Source organism: Capsella rubella, unplaced genomic scaffold (genome assembly GCF_000375325.1).
Source record: "Capsella rubella cultivar Monte Gargano unplaced genomic scaffold, Caprub1_0 scaffold_6, whole genome shotgun sequence".
In the NCBI taxonomy this organism is placed as follows: domain Eukaryota; kingdom Viridiplantae; phylum Streptophyta; class Magnoliopsida; order Brassicales; family Brassicaceae; genus Capsella; species Capsella rubella.
In genome coordinates this window covers 13,520,945-13,543,110 of record NW_006238918.1, presented here as the reverse complement: position 1 = coordinate 13,543,110, position 22,166 = coordinate 13,520,945, and the positions used below count along the sequence as shown (strand labels likewise).

General features: G+C 36.2%; 4 protein-coding genes across 5 annotated transcripts; 1 reads left to right on the top strand and 3 right to left on the bottom strand.

Moving 5' to 3' along the window:
* The first annotated feature begins 4,696 nt into the window (after positions 1-4,696).
* Positions 4,697-6,149, top strand: LOC17884252 (ethylene-responsive transcription factor CRF1). Its single transcript, XM_006288217.2, has one exon. The coding sequence runs from the start codon at positions 5,035-5,037 to the stop codon at positions 5,956-5,958; it is 924 nt and encodes a 307-aa protein (XP_006288279.1). The 5' UTR covers positions 4,697-5,034; the 3' UTR covers positions 5,959-6,149.
* Positions 6,150-8,568: 2,419 nt separating this feature from the next.
* On the bottom strand, positions 8,569-12,703 carry LOC17882313 (RNA-dependent RNA polymerase 2). Its single transcript, XM_006286871.2, has 4 exons — positions 12,087-12,703; positions 9,906-11,815; positions 9,642-9,792; positions 8,569-9,549 (listed from the first exon to the last, which is right to left on the bottom strand). Exons 1-4 carry the CDS (start codon positions 12,636-12,638, stop codon positions 8,758-8,760), a joined length of 3,405 nt encoding a protein of 1,134 aa, XP_006286933.2. The 5' UTR covers positions 12,639-12,703; the 3' UTR covers positions 8,569-8,757.
* A 387-nt stretch (positions 12,704-13,090) lies between these two features.
* On the bottom strand, positions 13,091-15,558 carry LOC17883329 (elongation factor Ts, mitochondrial). Of its 2 annotated transcripts, none has more exons than XM_023780823.1 (9): positions 15,502-15,558; positions 14,954-15,280; positions 14,690-14,862; positions 14,514-14,603; positions 14,219-14,393; positions 13,941-14,125; positions 13,716-13,841; positions 13,526-13,614; positions 13,091-13,428 (listed from the first exon to the last, which is right to left on the bottom strand). In XM_023780823.1, the coding sequence occupies exons 2-9, from the start codon at positions 15,255-15,257 to the stop codon at positions 13,389-13,391; spliced, it is 1,182 nt and encodes a 393-aa protein (XP_023636591.1). In that variant the 5' UTR covers positions 15,258-15,280; positions 15,502-15,558; the 3' UTR covers positions 13,091-13,388. The 2 variants fall into 2 exon arrangements, with proteins under 2 accessions (XP_023636591.1, XP_023636590.1); XM_023780822.1 differs by lacking the exon at positions 15,502-15,558 and adding an exon at positions 15,390-15,495.
* Positions 15,559-15,788: 230 nt separating this feature from the next.
* LOC17881460 (protein SPA1-RELATED 2) lies at positions 15,789-21,544 on the bottom strand. Its single transcript, XM_006286290.2, has 8 exons — positions 21,365-21,544; positions 19,508-20,971; positions 18,842-18,999; positions 17,701-18,469; positions 17,454-17,600; positions 16,964-17,281; positions 16,814-16,873; positions 15,789-16,473 (listed from the first exon to the last, which is right to left on the bottom strand). The coding sequence occupies exons 2-8, from the start codon at positions 20,966-20,968 to the stop codon at positions 16,282-16,284; spliced, it is 3,105 nt and encodes a 1,034-aa protein (XP_006286352.2). The 5' UTR covers positions 20,969-20,971; positions 21,365-21,544; the 3' UTR covers positions 15,789-16,281.
* Positions 21,545-22,166: the final 622 nt, after the last annotated feature.

Genomic DNA, 22,166 nt, shown 5'->3' with positions numbered 1-22,166 from the left:
TACACATAACATATATAGCTAGTGTCATATTTTAATGGTCATGTCTTAAAGTACTGTTTAGTATATGATTCGTGAGTGTACGAGCACCATATATGTCATGTGTGGGTTTCGTTCATTGGTGTGGACCTTGTCGGGTCGCCACATATATATAATTACAAACTTTTTTGAGTTTAAAGTTCAAATTAATTTAGGGGTCTAATATACGAACTTGAAATCAATGATTTTGATAATCATCAGGTTTTAATTGATTAACATTCTTAAGTGCGATCATTCCTCTATCTAAACCATGGACAACATATATAAACTCACTTTCAATAGACATTATATTATGTGGGTTGCATGCATGTTCCCAAATTTAAAATGGTAAAGCTTTGATTAGCTCAATAAGTTGTAACTTAGAAATAGTGTGTTACTTGATGAATACATGACTAATAGTAGTATAATATAGGAGTCTAATATTGGATATTGCTTTCTTAAACTATATATTGTGAACATTTTAACATTTTTAATTTCATGAATTTAAAAGGAAAACCATTTTGGCAGACCAAGAAAAAAAAAATCCATAACATAAGTTTCTTAACCATGCCCATAATTTCAGCATGGTTTGAAGCACTTTTCAAGTACACACCATTATAGATTATAATTTGGCCTAATTGGTTCATTATTGGAAAACTTTTAATGGTTCGCTTTGTTCTACCAATATACATTTTTTTATATACTTTTGTTCACTTTGTCGAAACGATATTAAACAAGAGTCTCATTATGTTCTTAATTCTAATAATAAAGACGATAAAATTGAGTTTCGATTTCACTAAGTGCACATGTAAGAAAACAAGTTACTGCGTTTCCTTTTCACGATGAATTAAGAAAAAAAATTATATAAATTGTAATTAGCTTTATAAATTAAGATAACTCCAAATCGATGAATGATAAATTTTCTTATATTTTTGTTATATAAAAAACCTTTATCATCAATGTCATATTCATATACTCATCGACCGCCTAAAACAAATCAACACTCTCCTTTATTTTACTTCACTAGTTTATCTTTTTTTTTGTTGTACATTTTCCTAAGCACCTGAACCAATGTAATAATTAATGAAGAGGTCACTTTGCAAGGACCAAAGTCACCAAACTCTTATTAATATGTCTGAATTTTCATATCATATTTTCATTAACTATGAACCGTTGTTTATATAATACTAGTATAAGTGTTTTATGTCAATATTATTTCACATAGCTTACGTTACGTTACGTTACGTACAAATGATTTATACCACAAAGTGACATATAAGCCAAACGCGAAAGACTCTTTTCTCTTCTCAAGTTCATGAACTATATATGCAAGGAAAAAGAAACATAAATTTGAAGTAACATGAACATATATATTGCCAAATTAAAAGAGATGTTGGCAGACAAATGGGTAACAAGCGAAAGAGAAGAGTCAAGAGTTCTTTTTCTTTTTCTTTGCCTCGAGACGACGAAGTCACATGAATACAAAAAACTAACCAAGTGATGTGTACTCGAAATGAGAGAACGGCGCCGTTTGCGGAACTACAACGGTGAGAGCGGTCAAGTGGGACTCCCTCCTACGTCCAAGTCTTGTCCTTATGTTCTTCAACATTGATCCGTACGGTCTCTTCTTAATTTAAACTTTTCACTAAACACCAACTAATGTTACATCAAATTATATAGTCTCCCATGTCCCAATATATTTACTATTTGATTGGGAATTTTTGGTTTAAACTTTTTTCTTTTGAATAATCAAAGAGGTTATGAGCCGAAACCTATATATTATTTTCACCCTGAGACCAGAACATGTTATATAGTTTTGTCCTAAACACTATTTGAATAGTGTCTTCTAAGTTTTTGCTAAAAATCTTTATCCTATTAGCATTTAATAATTTACACTTTTCGCTGAACACTAACTAATGTTACATCAAATTATATAGTCTCCCAAGTCCCAATGTGTTACCAATGTGCTTGGGAGTTTTTAATTAATTATGTGAAAGTATTACGTATGTGAAATGTATGTGAAATGTACCGTTACTAGAAAAAACTTACTCTTATGATTGTGTGATGATGATATTACATGAACCAATGGCTAATCATTACACTCTATGTTTCATATACTACTAAATATTCTCTTTCTAACGAAGTTTGATTTGTTTGAAAGAAACCTATTTTTATTGGATTCATAAAAAATTGTGTGGCTCAACTTGTTTTTTTTTTTTTTTACGGGGTGTATTGGGTTTGATGTTTATTTGACCTGTCTTACATAGTTTTTAACAGTCTTGTAATCATACTTATTATATTTACAAAAATCTTAACAAATTCAAAGCAAGTGTTTCGATTTCCTATTGTGTATGGTTGACTAATAAAATGTGTTTTTCAGAAAAAAATATTTATTTCGACTTCTTTTTACGTAAACAGAAGAACCATTCCTAAACTAAGAAATCACGATTCACGAATATGTTGGTTTCGTGAAGGTGATTCTAACTCTAGTAATATATATACTGGTCACATCGACACAATGGTGTGGTGTCATGGCCTGATCTTTTTACCTTCGGGACAAATTATTTACTAGGTTGAATTATTGGAGAGCTATATATATATATATATATATATATCAACATGTGTACCTATCCATTTTTGGGTCTCCTACTTATCTTATGATTATTTTGTCGAATGTTCTAAAATCTTTTAGAGAATTAGCATTTTGTAACCATTTAATAACCTTAACTAGTTAACAACTCACTCTGTTAGTAAAAGAAGGTTTTTGACGGTTTTGTTTTTACCTTTTTCACAAAGATTGATGTTTTGTATATTAGCACTATTATAACTTTTGTTTGTAACAAATAAAAAATAGAATAAAGTGGATTACTAAACTAATAAAATATTATAAAATTATAGCTTGTTCTTTTTAATTTGTATGAAAAAACCCTAAAACACTAATTTTGTAAGATCATATCAAATCATATCAATAACAACAAAGCAATATTTTTAGATGCTATTCTTTTTTTTTCATAGGGTGCAAGGGACCAAAAAAATGATCAAATGTAAATTCTAATTGTTGTGTTTTTGTTTGTTCAACCTGATTAAAAACTCGTATGCTAAACATGTATCATATATGTAACTAATGTTTTATTTGTGTGACACTACTCACCAACCAAATTCAAAAGCTCGAACAGGAAAAAACTTCATCTAGTCGAGAAATACTAAACCCATATTTAGAAAAAAGAAAGCAAAACACACATGTTTAAATCAAAGCATAAATGACACATGTGGATATCGGTGTTTAAGTTCTTACGTGAATTATAAGATTTCGCGAAGGTGGAGATTTTAGCTTTTGCCGACTCAACATAGTTGTAATACTTTATAGGTTGTATATAGTAAGATAATTTTTCATTGATTTTAAACAATTTCTATAAAAGGGGATGATTCATATTTGTAAACCAATCATAACTTAACAAAACACAATAAATTTAAAAAAAATCTAATTAGTAGTAACATTTTTAGTTAAATCAATAATTAACACATTTTACATAATATTCTCCATTCTCATAAAACAAGCACTTCTCTAATACTAATAACTAAACAAATTAGTATATAACCAAAAAAATAAAGCTTTGTAGTTCAATAATTTTATTTAATTTTGGGTTTTTTGATTTGTATACAGATTTTATAACCACCAAATGTTTGCAAATTAATTTTGTAGGAATTTAATTTTTCATATTCTTTTTTGTTGTATAGTAGTTTTGATACTAAACTATAATGGTGGCTTGAAGTTTTCACAATTTTTATTTTATTTTTATAACTATAGTAATTCTTAAAATATATCTTCCTAAAGTTCTCTATTTCAGAAATTTATTTTACTTGTATAATTCTTTTTTTTTAACTACATATTTACTTGAAAAAGCCAAACACGGTCCACGTTAAAAGAACCAAACAATATTAAAGGCACTTTGTTTTCTCTGGTTTTTAACAACTCATGTGAAAATATGCAGTGAAAAAAGGAGTTCTTTTTTTTTCCTACTACAAAAAAGTGTTTTTAAAAAAGGACAAATATAAACTTTAAAAAAACCAAATTTTTTTAATTAATATCCATGTCAAAGAAAACAAGAGAAATTCAATTAATAAAATACAAAAAAAAAAACAAAAAAAAAGTGAAATATAAAAAGGAGATTTGTTTTTTTGACGTAACGTCCTATGTTGTCGTCTCTGTCTCTCTGCCACGTCAGAAAACCTGCAGTAGAAAAAGACTCGAGACTGCTAAAAATTAAAAAACTTCACCGCAACGGTCTAATTTTGTTTTACTTCACTTTGTTATAAAATGACCAAAATACCCTTATGTACAAGAATTTTAATTACAGCAATTAAACCACCCTTGATTACAAGATATTAAATTCCTAATGGTCAAAGATAAGACCAAAACCGTCTTTCACGTTATTAAATTTATTTTCCTAACTTTTACATAAAAATACTAATAACTTTTATTTTTTCCTTCCTAATGACAAAAAAAATACAAAAATGTGTAAAAACGCCGCAACCGCCGTTTCAAGATCCTATAAAAGACTCTGTTCTCTTCAGAGTCTCTCTCTTTTATATTTTCACTTCCATGTGCTCTGCTCTGTTCTCTGCTCTCTGCCTTCTTCTTCTTCATCTTTTTTGTCACTCTCACTCACTCTCTCACAACATTAACTTTTTCTTTTCTCTGCATAAAATTTTTTCCCAGGAATATTTCTTTTAAAAAATCCATTCATTCCTAAACAAGATAAAAGCATCTCTCTCTTTTTTTCCCCTTTCCTTTGCTTAACTCACCAAACTCTGATTCCTTAAGCATATATCAAAGCTCTCTTCTTTTTTTCTTTCAACTTTCCCGGGAAAATCTTCTCTCTTGTTTAAAAAAGCATCAATCTTTTTTTGTTTCTCTTTTACTTTTCCTAACTTTTTGTTTATATATATAAACAAAACACACGAACGAAGAAAGAAAGAAACACATAAGTTAATATTACAACAGAGAGAGTTTTGAAAATGGAGACAGAGAAGAAAGTTTCATTACAGAGACAGAGAGAGCAAAGAATCAAGAACATAGTCACAACACAACCAAGAATCTTACGAATCTCTATGACTGATCCTTACGCTACAGATTCATCAAGCGACGAAGAACAAGGTTTTGAAGCGATATCTAGAAAACGACGCCGTGTCAAGAGGTACGTGAACGAAGTGGTTCTTGAATCGGTGTGTGATGATAAAGATGACAAGGCGATGAAGATGACGAAGAAGAGGAGAAGGCAGAGTGTTGCTACTCCTCCGGTGGTTGTTACATCGGCGACGTCGAGGAAGTTTCGTGGTGTGAGACAAAGACCGTGGGGGAAATGGGCGGCGGAGATTAGAGATCCGACAAGACGTGTTCGTGTTTGGTTAGGTACTTATGACACGGCGGAGGAAGCCGCCGTTGTTTATGATAACGCCGCTATTCAGCTACGTGGTCCTAACGCGCTTCTCAACTTCCCTCCTCCTCCTCCTCCTCCGGTTGAAGAAGAAGCTGAAGAAACGTCAGATTTTATCAGTAGCGGCGGCGGAGGATGTCTTGCTTCTCCGGTTTCAGTTTTACAGTCTCCGTTCTCCGGCGAGTCTACGGCGGTTAAGGAGGAGTTTGAGTTTCCCGGTGTATCGGCAATGGTTGAAGTGAAGGAAGAGCCTTTGAGTACTGTTTCGGGTACGTATACGGATTTTTCGGAGTCTTTGTTCTCAGTCGACGAGTTTTTTGGTTTTCCGACGTCGATGACTGATTGTTTCGGCGGAGATTTGTTCGGAGAGGATCTTTTCACGGATATGAGTTTCGGATCCGGGTTTGGGTTTGGGTCTGGGTCTGGATTCTCTAGCTGGCACGTGGAGGACCATTTTCAAGATCTTGGGGATTTATTCGGGTCGGATCCTCTCTTAGCTGTTTAAAACTAAAAGGCGACGTTAAAAGAAGAAAAAAAACACCGGTCGTTATTCAACGGCGTTAGGTGAAGTTTTGTTACCGGCGGAGATATTAAAATTATCGGCGATTTTTTAAATAATTATTATGAATAATTTGTTATATATAATTATATATTCAAAATTTTAACTTAATTAATGGTGAATTTTGGTGTGCACTAATAAACGTCTGTTAGTTAACGCACGCACGCTTGAGTTATTATTATTTTTTTTTTGTCTCTGAGCAAATCTCACGCTTTTACTTTTCTTCTTTTGGTCTTTTTTTGATGAATCACGTGTTGTCTCACGTGACGAGGAATCAATGAAAAGCTTCGGTTAATTTTTTTGTTACTTATATTAACGTTAAATTATATTATGATTATACAATGTGTTGTTAATATGGCAAATAGAAAATTCATAATATTGTTCTACATTTGGGGATATAGAATTACACGTGAGGAAGAATCGAATCTTTGGGCAAGTGTCTATATAAAAGAAAGAAGTGAATTTGATTCATACCATGTGTTCTTGAACTTTTTTACGAAAGTCTTATACTATATACTAAGTTCTACATGTGTGGGAAAAAAACCTTCTAAAAATAAAATAACACTACACTTGCTTCTTCTTTAGCTCTACGTCGCTTTTGATTTGTTTCCGTTTTAGTCTATATACATGTGAAAATGTCGTATAGAGTTTAAGAGTAACTTTTTTTTTTGCATTGACAGCTTTTGATTTTATCATAAAGAATTGAAAAGTAAAATTTATGAATAGAATAACTATAACTTTAAAAACCAATTAGGCCTGCGGTTTATTGTAATCGATTAGAAATCACTTTTCTTGGTTTTTAATTAAAAATCGGTTCATTTCGACAAGATTTTGAAACATATTTGGTTTACGGTTTGGTTATAAAAAATAAATAAGAAATTCAAATTTGTTATTTATTCGAGTAATTTTGGTAAATTTCTTTGAAACCAAAAATTTTGAAAAATCGTAAAAAACCGATTTGTTTTGGTATCAGTTAGTCGAACTCGTAGAGCTATGCATAACTAATGCACAAGTCAATAGAGTCGAGTGAAATGATATAAACAAAGTAGGCCAAATCAAGATCGAAGCGTTCAAGTCCGTGGACCTATTTTGACCACCGCAATAGTCTGATTTATTACTAATGATAAGGTATAGAACTAGAAATATCAAATATTCATAAATGTTTGAAATGGTAAACAAGAGATGTATACTGTGAAATGTGATGACTAGGATAATAAAGGTCTCATGAAATGTTGCAGTTCTTAATAAATAAACTCCTAGATAGATAGAAGAATCTTATATATATCATCCTATCACACTTACAAATTTATTGAACGTTTTCACTCTTCACGTACACTTCTCGTGTCATTCCCATGCACTTCAATAGTTTTCTTTGTCTCCATTTATATTTGAACTTTTTGGTATGAATGTTAAGTCCTTGTCTTTAAATTTTAACCTTACATAGTTTTGGGGTTTTAGTAACCTTGCAACATTAATCACACTATTGTATGTTTTCCTAAAAGCCGCAACCAAAAAATCTCATCGTATCATTGTGATATATGCATTTAGATATTGGATAAGTTATTGGGATTTCGATCATTGTCAGTGTTAATTTCAAAAAAGGGAAAATATTTGAAGTTGAGTGTCTCTTTCAAGTGTGATTTTGAGAGCTGCGAAACCCACACAAAATGGTAAGGTCCATAAGAAAGCACGACATTCGTTTTTATGGGATTGTGTTGCCATGTTGGTGGTAGTGATGTGGACTAGCTAGGACCGTTTAGTCTAGGTTTATAGTTGAGAAAATACCAAATATAAAAGTTTAGTCTAGTTTTTGGTATGTGTTGACTTCTTATTATCTCCATGTTATGTAAAAAAAGGTAAAACGATGTTACAACCATATTTCGATCCTTAGGCTGTCCTAAATCATTATGCATGGCCTTACAAGAAACATATGTCACACACCACATGATCTATATATGTATTTAATCTCTTTAATATGTTTATATATACTAGATATAAGTTTTGTGGAAGATCTAAATAGGGGTGTATATATATCATCTTTAGGTTAAAATGACATTTAATATTGCTAATCACTATATGTTTGCTGCTATACTGACTGATCTTTAATTTTAGAGAAATTTTAAACAAACATGCATACACAATTTTTAAGATTTTGTAAAGTGTGTAAAGTGTAAAGAACAGTCAGCTTCTTATCGACTCCGTGACTCAATAAATTTGGTGCCACCAACCATCACTCGATTTGCCTGATGATTTGACCTCTTGTAAAAAAAGTGATCAAAGAAAAAGATAGCCGCAAATAAGAAATTGGAAACTAGCAAGTAAGATGTAGTAGCTCACTTCTTTAATTTCTTAAGATGATCCTTCAATAACACATTCTCTCATATTAACACTATGAGTCTCTATGACATTTTAACTTTGGTTGGATTGGATTGTCTGGCTTTAAAAAGGTTAAAGACCACGTACATGGTTAATGAATGTTATTAGCTTAGCCTAAAATTGCAAGTGTTATTAGTTTACTATAGTCTTAAAGGCTCATGTCAATAAATCATGGTAATGTATCAAATTGCATCTCTCATTTGGGCAACTTCACATTCGAAATAACAAAATGACACATAATATAATTAGTAGTCATTAGTCTTTTGAGTGACGCATGTACAAGCGATGTTATGCTGCTGGTCTCAATTGCCTTTATCTAGCAATTATTATACTACTACACCAACGAGTGATAGATAGGGTTGGGGTGAATCACATGGATACAAGTCCACTTGTTTGCTCTTCAACGCTCTGTCTCTGTGCATTTTCAGCCTTAATCTTCAGCAAAATGTCACCGACGATCCACGGGAAACTCAAGAAGTTCAACTTCTCATCGACCTGGCTCGGGTTGTATGTTACGTAGTACCAAGCCGAAGCTAGCTTCTTCTTCTGTTGTTCCTCATTGCAGCTTTTACTGAACCATTCCATGGCTTCTTTCTGCAGTTCCTTCACAGACAACGTGATTCTATCCTTCATATCACCATATCTCCGGTTATCTCTCGCCAGATACATCTCCTTGGTTTTCAAAATGCCTGTGAGGATCTCTTCTTCGTTAACAGCTCCGTAATATGTCATCAACGAGGTTAGTTTCTCGGCATACATGTCTCTGTGGATTTTAGCTGTCTCTATAAAGCTCTCAAAGCCAGCTTCTTCAAGTGTCGAATCATAAGCCGTCGTGTCCTCGGTCTCAGCTTCTGGCTTTTTCTGTGCTAACGAGCTTTTCACAGCACGGTATAGTTTCCCGAACACAGACTCAGAGATGTATGTTGGTTTCTCGAAACGTTCCAGGAAATCAGGGAACTCTCTCGGCTTTAAGGCATAAGGCATTTCAGCTGGAGCTCCAGTTTTCGCAAAATCAACAGCCCTAGAGTGAAGATTCGCCAACTCTAGACACTTCTGGCTCCGGGCTTTTTCTGGGTCACGGTCTGCATGAATCAAATGTGCAGTTGAGATCATCCCAAGCGTGTCGCTTATCATATAATCCACAAAAAATTTGTGGATTTCCTACAAAGCAGAGTGAATAGAACGAGATCAGCTAATTGTTCCAAAGATTAGGAATTTAGGAAACATCATCATAGTCTTTTCAAGAAACTAACCTCTAAGGTGACATCATGATCCATTATACGAGGTCTGCTTGCGGCGTAGTCCATCGGAGGGTCCATTTGGCTTGGTATAAGCTTCTCATCCCAACTGACAAAAAACTGGTCTCCGTCGAGATCTCCACCAGAACATTCATTTGGATGTGGCCTGTAGAGTCCACAAAAACCAAGGAGAAATATATTATCAACTAAGCTGAGACTAAGAACCAAAAGCATATGTTTTCTGGTTTGGTGCATAGCTTTAAAGGATTTTAATCATACCTTTCTCCCTTCTGAGGAAAGATGATGCAGTCGAGAAATCCCTTTTCTTCGAAATTGACCTCATATATAGCGTCAAGTACTCTGATATCTCCCGGGTGAAGACATGGGTTTTTCGTCACAACCACTTTCCCAATCACCACAGATGTTTCCTCATCAATCTTCTTGAAGTAGCTCTGTTCACGAGATTTCAGTTCAGCTTTAGTCAGGGTTACCCGAACATACACTTGGCCATACTCCAGAATACCCATTTCATCCATGCAACCGATCAAGATCCGCCCTTTTGGTACAAGTATCCTACACCTACTCTTTAGTTCAGAAAGTTGGCTCTCATGGTGTACACGAAGCATCATTGAGAGGTATGGTTCTGAACTCGGTGCATATCCATGTAGCAGCATGTCAACTAGCAGATTCTTGGAATTTTCTCCACTCAATTTCTGCAGCACATTAAGAGCTGCATTGCGGTCTTCAAGCATATTCCCCAGCATAGATAAATGCATCGCTTGCATCGCCTCAAACACTGCATCTTCTATTCCAAGAGTCGACAAAAGGCAAATGATCTCCCGGTTTAAGAAGCAAGGCATCGACTCTGTCCACCTGGTTACATTAAGCATTCTGTTGTTCGAATCAAACTTTAGCATACTATCACGCAGAGACATCTTTCTGAAGGAACTGCGGTCTACGGCGATCACACCTTTGTACCCACCGTATCGAATTTGAAATGCAGAAGGGACATAATCCAGTCCACACTTTTGAGCAACTTGCTTAGCAAATGCCAATGAAATTTTCCCGATGCCATCTGAGAAGCAGTAGTCAGCACCATCAGTAGTCACTTCAATGTCAGGAATCTGCTCCACATCTTGTGCACGGACATTAAGTGTCTGCCGCGAAGCACTGAACAACTGACCCATCCTAGCAGCACATTTGGAAATGCTTCGGATTTTACGGAAACAACCCATCCATTCTCTTATATCTTCTGCTTTAACTTTCTTGTTAGACGCAAACATCCAGACTGAATTTCCTCGCAGTTGGCTGGCTGAAAAAGCCAAGAACTCAAACCTCTTAGGCCCAACAGTGATCCCTTCTCCAAGAATCGACAACACCCTGTTATAAATGTTGGTCCTAAAGGGCTTCACAAAATAGCCATCCTTGGAGTTCACAGAAAGAGCATTTGCTGAAAGCTTGCTCCAATCCTCTTCCACAAAAGTAATTCTCATGAAATCCGTGACATGCTCTGCAAAGTTCTTCACAACATAATTAGCTTTCTCAAGCTCTGGACCCAACAGATAAATCTTTGAGGGTGTAACGTAGGCTCTCTGACAACTCATGATGTTCTGCTCGGTCAATCTTTTATGGGCTGATGCAGGAGAATGCTTCATCTTCTTAATCGGGGATTGCATCTGACTCTTGACAAAGGAGACAGGATCATAACATATAGAGCATTGCTGATGAAGTTTCTTGAGGATCACCAATGCGGTGTCCAAGCTCAAACCACGAAACATATTGATCAGTTCCTTATTTGACGCAGCAAAAAGACTGATTTTCTGCGCGTGAACCAGCGAATTGAGTTGGAAAAGGATCTCATATGGGAACTCTAACCCCAGACTGCCAGCATTCAAGAGGGGTACAATTTGACAAGCAGAGGCAAACGCATTCCCATCCACAATGGTTAGACTCAAAGTGTCTTTTCTGTAGTAAGGGAAGCACGAGAAAATGTCTAACATCTCTGAGCCATTGTCGACCTCCAAACAAAAGCAAGTTGATATACCGATTGACTTTGAACCAGAGAAATCAGTCGTGCGAATCCACATGAAATCAAAATCCTCCTTGCAGAAACAATACCGATTAGGTTTAAACTTTGTTGCTATGTGTGGTCCTGTTACTCTTTTAAATACCTTCGGTCCATATTTCAGCTGGAAACAAGACAACAGGTAAACAAAACAAATCAGAAGAGACCATAAAGCTGTCAAAGAAAGATTCAAAGAACCAATCATACATCTATGAGTGAAATTTAAGCTAAAACTTCAAACAACAACCTCCATAACACATATGAGTAACCAAATTTTCTAAAAATGTCACCAAAAATTCAATCTTCAATCATCATCACAGATCCTGAACTCCTAAATAAACTCAACACAGACTCACATAGTTACAAAAACACATTACAAAAAAAGGTATTTTTACCTTGAGAAGAAATGCATTAATCTCAAAAGCATCACCATTAACACAACAGCCAAGAGTTTCAACAATATCCTCAAACCTAACTTCAATCCTATAACAATCACCACTTTCCCAAACCCAAAACTCAACTCTCCTCTTCTCTTCCAAAATCCAACACCTCACACCTTCCCACTTTTCTAGGGCACAAAACCTCTCTTCACTTGACTCAGGAAACCCAACAGTCAAAACGACGTCGTCTAGCCTTTTCCTTGGATCTACAGGGCGAGGGATGATATCGTCGTAAGCTTCAGAGAGTCTTAGGTTATGGGTTTTGAAAAGGAGCTTGCTTTGTGAAGAGAGAAGCTGGGCTCGAGATTTTACTTCGAGGGTAGTGAATTGTACTCGAGCGAAGTCTCGTGGTTTCCAATTTTCGCGAGTTGTTGGGATTTCGATAGCGAATACTGTGTCTTCGCCGAGGTGGAGCTCAAGGAAGCGGAGGAGTTCGTCGGCGACTATGGTTTGAGGAAGATTAGAGACTTTAACCGTTGGTCGGGTCGTCGTCGTCTCTGTCACCATGACTGAACCCAAGAGAACGAGTGCAGAGCGAGAGAGAGTGAAGAGTGATGATGATCTCGAGAGAATCAGAAAGTTTTGCTTTTTCGAAAGTTTTGCTTTTTTCGAAAATCAAAAGGTTGAAGAAGAGAATTGGGTTTCTATGAAGTGATTTTTGGTGTACTGTAACTAAGTACATACTTATGATATGAACCATACGATTATCTCTCGTTGATCATGATCGTTGATTATGGATAGTCGGTAAAGCTAACCGGTTTTGTCTTAAATTTAGTAAACCGTTAATTTCGACCGTTGGTAACCGGAGAAATCTCTCTCTTTGGGGATTTATCGAAGAAGCATCTTTTTTTTGTGAAACGATTGAAGAGCCATCTAATAAGACTACAAATACTTGCATGATTGATATGTATGGTAAGCTATAAACTTGTTTATACAGTTGAAGACTTAAGCAACAAGAATGGTTCAAGACCGAACTAGATTCACTACTTTTAATCTTTATCCTTCGAAACAGATACAATCCACAAGGTGTAATGATCTTAGTAGGAGAACACAAAACAAGATTACTGTCATAGTTTCCTAAGGTACAATCACAAGATTGATCTTATTGCCATATTGTGTGGCAAAACAGTTATAACAACAAAATTATGGGAGAGATTTTTGTAATCTCAAGATGGAATTGAAGCAATAAATTCTAAAGGACCCAAGGAGAAAGAGTGGTCTGTAAATCTAACACCATGTCTTTGATCTATATCATCTTCAAGCAGTTTGAGCAACAGGTTCATCAGATGCTTCAAGCCTTCAAAAACACAACATAAATATACACGTTCATAAGCTACTTATCTTACAACAACGATTAATCGTACTGGACATATATGGGTCACTGTTATATTTACCTTTCGATTCCTTCCCCAACCTCGACTCTCAGAAAATTGGAAACCTTAACAGGTGAACCCACCTCCTTGGACAAATTATCCACCAGTGTCTGTTGAATAGGAATCTCAAGAGTTACATTAAACAAGCGAGGACAAGCAATGCAGAGAAAATCATATGCCAAACTCGGCGTTATAGCTTAAATCCACATACCTTAACGTTTATAGCATCGTTCACAATAAACTTTTGCTCCATTAGAGCAACTTCTTCAAAATATTTACGGAGACGTCCTTCCACAATCTTCTCTATAGCCATCTGAGACTTGCCTGTACTTTCTGCCTGTCATATACAACATTTGATAAGCAAAATTTTCCAAATTAAGCTATGTCTGTTTACAAATTACAGCTCAGTTTCATAACAATGAGGTGTGACATTGACCTGAGACTTCAGAATCTCGCGTTCATTTGCTATTGCTTCTGAAGAAACTAGGTCTTTGCTTAAAAATAAAGGCTTTGCTGCTACAACATGCATAGCCAGTTCTGAGCCTACACGCTGAATAGCCTCTAGTTGAGTATTTTCACCTTCTACTTCGAGAGATACAATCCCAGCTATACGACCCAACCCTATTCGCATAATACAAGAAAAGTTAAAAATGCATGAAAATTTATCACAAAAACGAGATCAGAGACAAGGGAGCTATATTGAACAATTTGTACCTGGTTGAGGACTAGTGTGAAGATATGCAGAAAGGACGCCTGCTGAAGATTTAGACAGCAAGAAACCTCTCCTAAATCTCACGTTCTCTCCCATTATCGCAGCTACTTCAGTAACAGCGTTTGAAACAGTTGTTTCACCATTCACTTTTGGATGATCGAGATTGAGCTTAAACTCCTGAACAGCATCAATTAGAGTAAATGAAAACTAGATATTGATGGTACAAACGAAAAACAACATAGATCCACAATGTTTAAGGACACAAAAGGAAACCAGTTAGTACATGATATAACTCACCTCGAAAAGCTCAGGCCCGAAGGGGAAGACACCGGAACCTTGCTGTGAACCGCTCTCAACCAGCAAAGCATGTTTTGCCATAGCTAAAGCCTACAAGACACCAGAACCTTGCTGTGAAACACTCATTATTCAGCAACATTAAAGCAACCCGTTTTAAAAACACTTGTAGCACTAACCAAGTACTGAAAAATCTCATTCCTAGCAACAAAGTCTGTCTCACAGTTAAGCTCAATAACAGCAACTTTCCCCTCATTTTGGGCAACCGCAAGCATTCCTTCAGCAGCTGTCCGTGACGATTTCTTCGAAGCCAATACTTTCCCTCTCTTTCTCAAATCCTTCTGAGCAGCCTCTGTATCAAATCCAATAACTCCCACTTTAAACACACAAAATAAAAAGAACCTGCAGCAAAAATATAAAAAAGATCTCAACTCAATTCTTACCAAGGTCCCAATTACATTCAACTAAAGAAGCCTTGACATCTTTAATAGGAGCACTAGTTCTTTGCCTCAGTTGCTTAATAAGACTCATCTGGTCAGATACAGCAGGTGTCGAACTAAAACTCCTTAAGAAGTTCCCAAAACCACGAACAGGGTTTGTGTATCCAGACAACACAGAGCTCTTGCACTGAGACAAATTTTCCAATTTGCTTGCCACAGTAGAATACTCATTTCCAGAACTAAACCTACCACTAGCACTATAATAAAATACTCCAATTGGTCTTCTCACTGCCCTAGCAAACGCCATTTCTGAATATGTCAATCACTTGTCTGCATCAAAAAAACAAAAACCCTCAATTTGATTAGTATAAAAATCCTTCCTTTAGAGATTATCATTAAGAAAAAAGTGAACTTTAGAGAATCAAACGCAAGTCTTAACTGATTCTTCTCGACCCACAAAACCTTAAAAGAAGAGAGTAACTTGACTAGAAATAGAATATAGATCGACGTGAAGCGAGATCGAAATAGCTTAGAAATGGAAGTTCGCTTACCCGGCGATGAAGAGTTGTTTGGTGAGTGGGATTACGACGGCAATGGTTTTGTGAAAGGGGTTTAAGTTAACGAGTATCGGCCCATTAGTAGCTCATTGTCGACCTATTAATGGCCCATTTTCGGCCTATTAATGGCCCAATAATGGATTTAAAGAGTTCACAAAATTGAGTTTTTTTTTCTTTTTTTCTTTTTTTGGTCACAAAATTGAGTTAATTCGCTCGTAAACGAGAAACTTGTTGAACTGAACTCATGTGTAAAAGTTTGCGGAACCAAAAAAATGTTAAACAATTACAAAATCCAAAAAATATATATCTGAGAAAAAGAAAAACCTTTTTCTTGGAGGAGATTCATCTGTAGGAGTAGGACTAAAGCTCATATCACTATATATATACATCAGGATATGGTCTTTTACCTTTAGAAACTATAGGAGCAGCAAATTTACATCACAAAGTGAAATCTTATTTTAGGAGCCAACAAAAAAAACCTTAGAACAACACCAAAAGAAAGGTCTTTTAACCTTACTACGTATACCCATTACCCAATCAGCGGTATCAACCCTAACCACTGATCAAAAGACCAACCATCGCAAGTATAGCTCCTCTCTCTCATTCACATTACCTCTTTTGAGGTCAAACTCCAGCAGAAACATAGATAACTATCTTATAATAATCCCAACACTGTACGTTAGATTGAAGACTTGATCATATCTCTTGGGTACTCAACATCGTACTAGGGACTTGGGTTGATATACTGAAGCTTCTTCTGTATGTATATATGATTCAGACTAACTGTAGAACTTTGATAGATCCATTTGAGCTAGCTGAAACAACCATGTTCGATCGTTTTCTCCAGCAAACACTTGAAACGAATAGGTTGTTGTCCTCTTCAATCTCCTTACCTGATATAGGATCAATAGAACCAAATTTGTACGAGGTAATGGGCATTGGAAGAGACCGATGGTAGGCATAAACCTGAGCAAAGGAAAAAAAGGAACACCATTTATCACAATCAGAGAGATGATCACAGAACAAAATACGAAATTATTTTTTCACCAAGGTTTTTCTATCATCGGCCCTTATGACTTGCTAATTATATGGTAATTTTTTTGGTAGCAAAGGATTAGTTCCTCCTTTGCGTAGAAATAGTCATAATTACGGAACTGTTAATTTGTGCATCAAGAAGAAGCAACTTTGGAGCTGCTATACAAGTTAGGGATCAAACTTTCAATCAGTGGCAATGCTTGTTAAGGGGAATTGAGCGCACAAAGTACTAAACGAATATCAATATGTTCCCAAGTGTGTAGGAGCATACCTCGTTTGTCTCAGAGCCGCAAGCTATATATCCATCCGAAGTAGACAAGCCAACAAAGTTCTGGAAAAGGTAAGAAAAGACAAATCAACCACGACGAAAAAGAGAAACATTACCAGGTATAAAGTATACTTGAGTTTCAGCATTAGCTACCTTCTCATTTGTATGGCCACCAAAAGTTAAGCTGCAAGCATTTGTTGAGAGGCCACCGTGAGTGGTTTTCTTAAGATCCCAAAGCTTTAGCGTGTTATCAGTCGATGCAGTGACAAGGGTTTCATTATCCAAAAATTTTGCGTAGCTAACTGCTTTGTTGTGTCCTGACAGTATACACCAAGGAGTTCTTAAATTTCGTAGATCATAGCAGTACGTTCTGAAATCTGATGATCCAAAGGCTAGCAAATGAGATGACTGTGGAGAAAATTGCACACAACACACGTTTGCAATGTTCCTAATTGTTCCTAAGCAGTTCCTCTGCACAGTCATGCAAGAAGAGTGTATATTAGCAACAGGGCTGAAATACAAGCATAACAACATAACAATATAATCCAAACTGCTATGAATTCATGTGTATATATCTCAGTCAGATTAGTTATTAGACAACAGAATCCAGTTCTTAAGCATGTAAAGATATAGAAAAGCATGCCTCATTGATGTTCCATAGCTTCACAGAACAATCATCGCTACCACTGGCTAATTTTGTCGGACAAGCTTCAGAGAAGTCAACAGACCAAGCCCTCTTCTCGTGCTCTATGAAATGTGAAATGGCCTGTCCTGTTGTCACATCCCATAACTGGATCCATCATAATACATTTGTATACATTAGAAGCAAGGAAATAAAGGGGGCCATCAAGTGATAATCAATTCATATATATCTTCAAAGGTTCATATACCTTGACAATACCATCATAATCAGAGGAAGCTAGGTAGTTCCTGATGTAGTTGTTCCAGCAAACGCCGCTAAGCTTTGATCTATTTGGCATTTCTACAGCTGGATAATGAATGTCGACAGATTCGTTGAATAGGGAATTGAACTCAAATATCTTAATTTTCTTAGACACACCAGCCGTAGCAAAATAATCCTCGTCCCGATCAAATCCCAGAGAACAAATCACATTTGAAGTGTTGTTCAACTCGCTGGTCCTCAGCACAGCGCGAGTTTCAAACTTACTATATCGAGCATATTTGCATAATCCATCAAAGAACGCTCCTACACGATCATCTGAGCTCCAAGTCTCGCTGTTTTCTACTTCTGCTACAGTATTATCGCAATTTCTTAGCAGTTCTCTATCCGGGCGTAACCTGTAGCGTGCTTCAGGGAGATGGGCATCTATCCTTGATGCGAAATAAGCGCTTTCAAGCTGATTAATGTTCCTGATCAGTCTCATTTCAGGTACACTAGAAGCAGGAGATAAGCTAGAAGCTTCTTGCAGAGACAGAGGCCGTAGGGCACAGCGTCTCTTGACAATTTCTTCAATATCTGCTTCTAAGGACCCAATTTCTTCCATTAACTTCCCAGCATGCTTCTGCCTCTTATCTTGGGATATAAAAAGGAAATGCTGCAGCAGTTCAGACTCTGTGTCCTCTTGTTCAATGGATAACGATAAGCCTTCAGCATATAAATCCGGGATTCCATTGACCACTTCAGATTGTAAGATGTCCCTGATAAAGAACAACATCAAATTTATTTAGAAATAAAGCCAACTCACAATCTCGACAAATAAATCATGACAGGAAGGAGACTATCAATACATAAGGGGCGCTCAGTTACTACAAAGACTATATTTTACAGAATAGAACCAAATTATCCTATCAAAAACTGTTTGCGAGACAATATTTCCTAGTTTACATCTAGGAGAACAACCTCACATTAGGTGCAAATGTACATTTCATGTGTGATATACAACAAAATTCTCTTCCAATATCCTCATTAGAGATTTATAGCCTAAACCGGCAACATAAATAAGTGTATAAAAGTTTGATAACGTGCTTTCTGTCATTTGAAGATCATTGTAGCTAAAGAGTTTGCATTGCCTGGTTGATGGTCGGGATGAAGATTCTGGATGAAGTAACCAAAGACAAAACCCAGCTTCCTTTGGATTCTCTGAGAGAAATTTGGGAGGAAGAATTCGCTGTCGGATGTCAGACATTGCAGCCTCGCGAGCTCTTTCACATTGAAATTGACTAAGCAACTGAAGTAGAAACCCAAAATTAGAATATCAATGAGAATAGTATGTTTTAAGCAAGGAACAGCCGAATCACAAATTACATTAACGTAAGAGCTATGCAGCCAACTGTACTGTCAATACGAAAATTTACTGTTAGCATAACATTAACGAACATGCCACAATATCTAAATCTATACGATGATGCCTGTTTATGCAATTGCTATTCAGACCACATTGCCTATCAACATACGTCAAATGCAAGAGCGATGAATCGTATACTAAAATTTTATGATTGATATGTTAGTGTAAGACCAGAGAAGCCAAACATGACCCACCCATGCTATGACCCAGTTTACAAAGCTACATTGTTTAGATACATTATCCCATGGGAAAACATCTAGTTGTATGTCTGCGGTAAAGGCTATGCGGTTTCATATCTCAACTCATGGATATACATATCTACAAATGCAGGCAAAAAGCTACAACAAAGATGTCATACAAACAAGTGCAAGTAATAAAAGTTACTCCATACCTCATAAAGAAGAATACCCAAACTATAGATGTTTGAAGAGGCTGAGCGAGTTTCACCCCTGAGCTCCTCGGGACTCGCATACCATTTCTCTTCCAACTGATCACTCATAGAAGTAGAAGGACGGGTAGCTGTACTACAATGAGGTTGGCTAGATTTGGAATGAAACTCATGTATTGTACCGTCACCATTTTCAGTTTGGATATTTACGCCACCAGCTCGTTGAAACATAGGCCACTTTCTCGAGCTTGGTCCACCTGATTTCTGCTTCTTTGCAGGGATACAGGGAATAGTACAATCTCCTGACCGCCTTCTAACCAGAGGGTTTTCGAGTTGACTTACAGTCTCTTTGTTCATGTTTCTGTCAAAAGACTCTTGTTGAGAACCTGAACCGACATACTTGACTGCATTTTCTTTGAAAATTTTGAATAAAGATGGGCGTAGGTCACATAAAACAACTCCTTGAGAATGAAAGCAATCCACAAGATCCACAATCTGCCTAAAGATATACATACATTCTGCTTTATTAACTTCCTGCCGCTCCAACCTCAACCATTCTCTCAGACTTAAACCTTCACCTCCACAACCGTTATGTATATCTGAAGGGTTAGCACAAGAAGATGGTTTACTAGAATTGGAAGGCAAGCGCGGCAAACTATCATAAGCCGCCAAAGGGATGCTGCTAGAAACATTTGCTGAAGTATTTGATATTACTGAAGGGCCAGAACTAGCTAGAGTTTGCGGATCCACATTGGTAGCTTTTGATTTATTGTGTGGCGGGCCTCTGACTGTGATTCCCTTGCCTTTCAATGTTTTCCTAACAAAAAACTGAGAAAACCCTGACTGCGATATACTCTTTGTCTTGATGCCTTCGTGGAACAATGCCTCTACTGGTACAGGATTTCGTTCAACATTTGTCAAATGTTCATTAGCTTCACCATTAACAGCAATGGCCAGTTGACCAGTCGAATTCTCTGGCAAAGTCATTTTGCCTGCAACTCTCCAGATGCTTGGTGTTCCCCTGTCAATTTCCTTCTTACTCATAGAACTGCTACCAGGGAAACCACCATCTAGAGGAAAGCGTTGCATAAACTGACTGCGATTCATCTCTAATCTAGCCCTACTACTTGGTATACCAACTATGTCCATGCTCAATCCTTCACAAGTTTTAACAGTCAACTCCTCAACAACGTCGCCCGCATCATTTGTATTCAGCCGGCTAGAAGAACATGGTGTATTTTCTATTCGGTCCAAAGGATCACCATTCTTACCATTCAAAAAATCTGCTATTACACCATACGAACAATCAGGAGATCCCGCATCTCTCTCAACCTGCACTTCTTTGATTTCCCTGATTTCACAGTTTTCCGGTTTAAACGATTGGTCAACATTCTTAAATTGGAGGTGAGCAACATCATCTTCATCAATCCTACTCACATCCCCTACTGATCCTTCCTCCATCATTCCCTGTATCATCAAATATTACACCAAGTTACATTAAAACAAAAATAAATTCATAGCATCAAACAAGCAACAGCTAAAACTCATCCAAGATGTTACACACCACACTAATAGAAACATTGATTTAACAAAGAACATAACACTAAACCCCTTCAACAAAGCAAATCAACAGAAACAAAATTAGATCCCCAGCTATATAATTCAAGAATCGTCTAGGTCTTAATTCCGGAAACAAAAACAACACTAATAACATTCAAACACAGACACACAATCCAATTTCGAAATTCGTAAAGACCTCCCAGAAATTGAAATTTATATCCAAAATCCCAGAATCATAAGGGACTATTCATCAACCCAAATTAGGCAAACAAAAACCTTCTAAAACAGTGTCTCCTCTACCTCAAAAGAGATGATTAAGAACACCAGCCGCGAAAAACGAATCGCGAGAAGCCAATCATTGACGAAATCTACCAAATGAAAAACAACACAGAGAACAAAGATCCACCGACCGACTCGAAGGAGGAGGAAGAAGAAGATAAGTAAACAAGGCGGTGCGGTTGAAGAAGAGAGAAGAAGAAATCTTTAAGGCCAAAAAAGCAAAACGACGATAAATTGAGTTTAAAAAAAAAAAACGTCGCTTCGATAAAAAAAAAAAAAAAAAAATCTTTTCTAAGGCAGAAAATAAATTGACTGTTTTTAAGTAAGCGACAGAGCATTCGAACACGATAGACAGAGAATGATAAACTCTCTAGAGAATTAAATTAATTGTTTTTACAACTTAGTCCCTTTAGTTTATCAATGTTTACATATATGTACCAATACTTTTGAGATTACAAAATAAAAAACGTGGCATAAAGAAATAAAGAAATTTCACATGTGAGCATTTTTGTTTTAAAACGCTTAATTTTTGTATTTAAGATGTGTAATAACTTCATAATCAATTATATTCTAATTCGTATTTATTGCCACATTTATGTGAATTTTACAATCTACTTTATCCTTAGTAACCTACTCGCAAGGAACATATAAATGAGGAAATTTACTTACTGTTATGTTGAGTTTAATTAATTGACTCAGAAACTTAACTGAAATGGTGGCTATAGATGTTGTAGAGTCACATATGGATATATGATTATCCAAAAAATTTCAGGATTATCTTTCATTTTGGCATGCTCTAAAAGCTTCATGACAGATCTAGTTC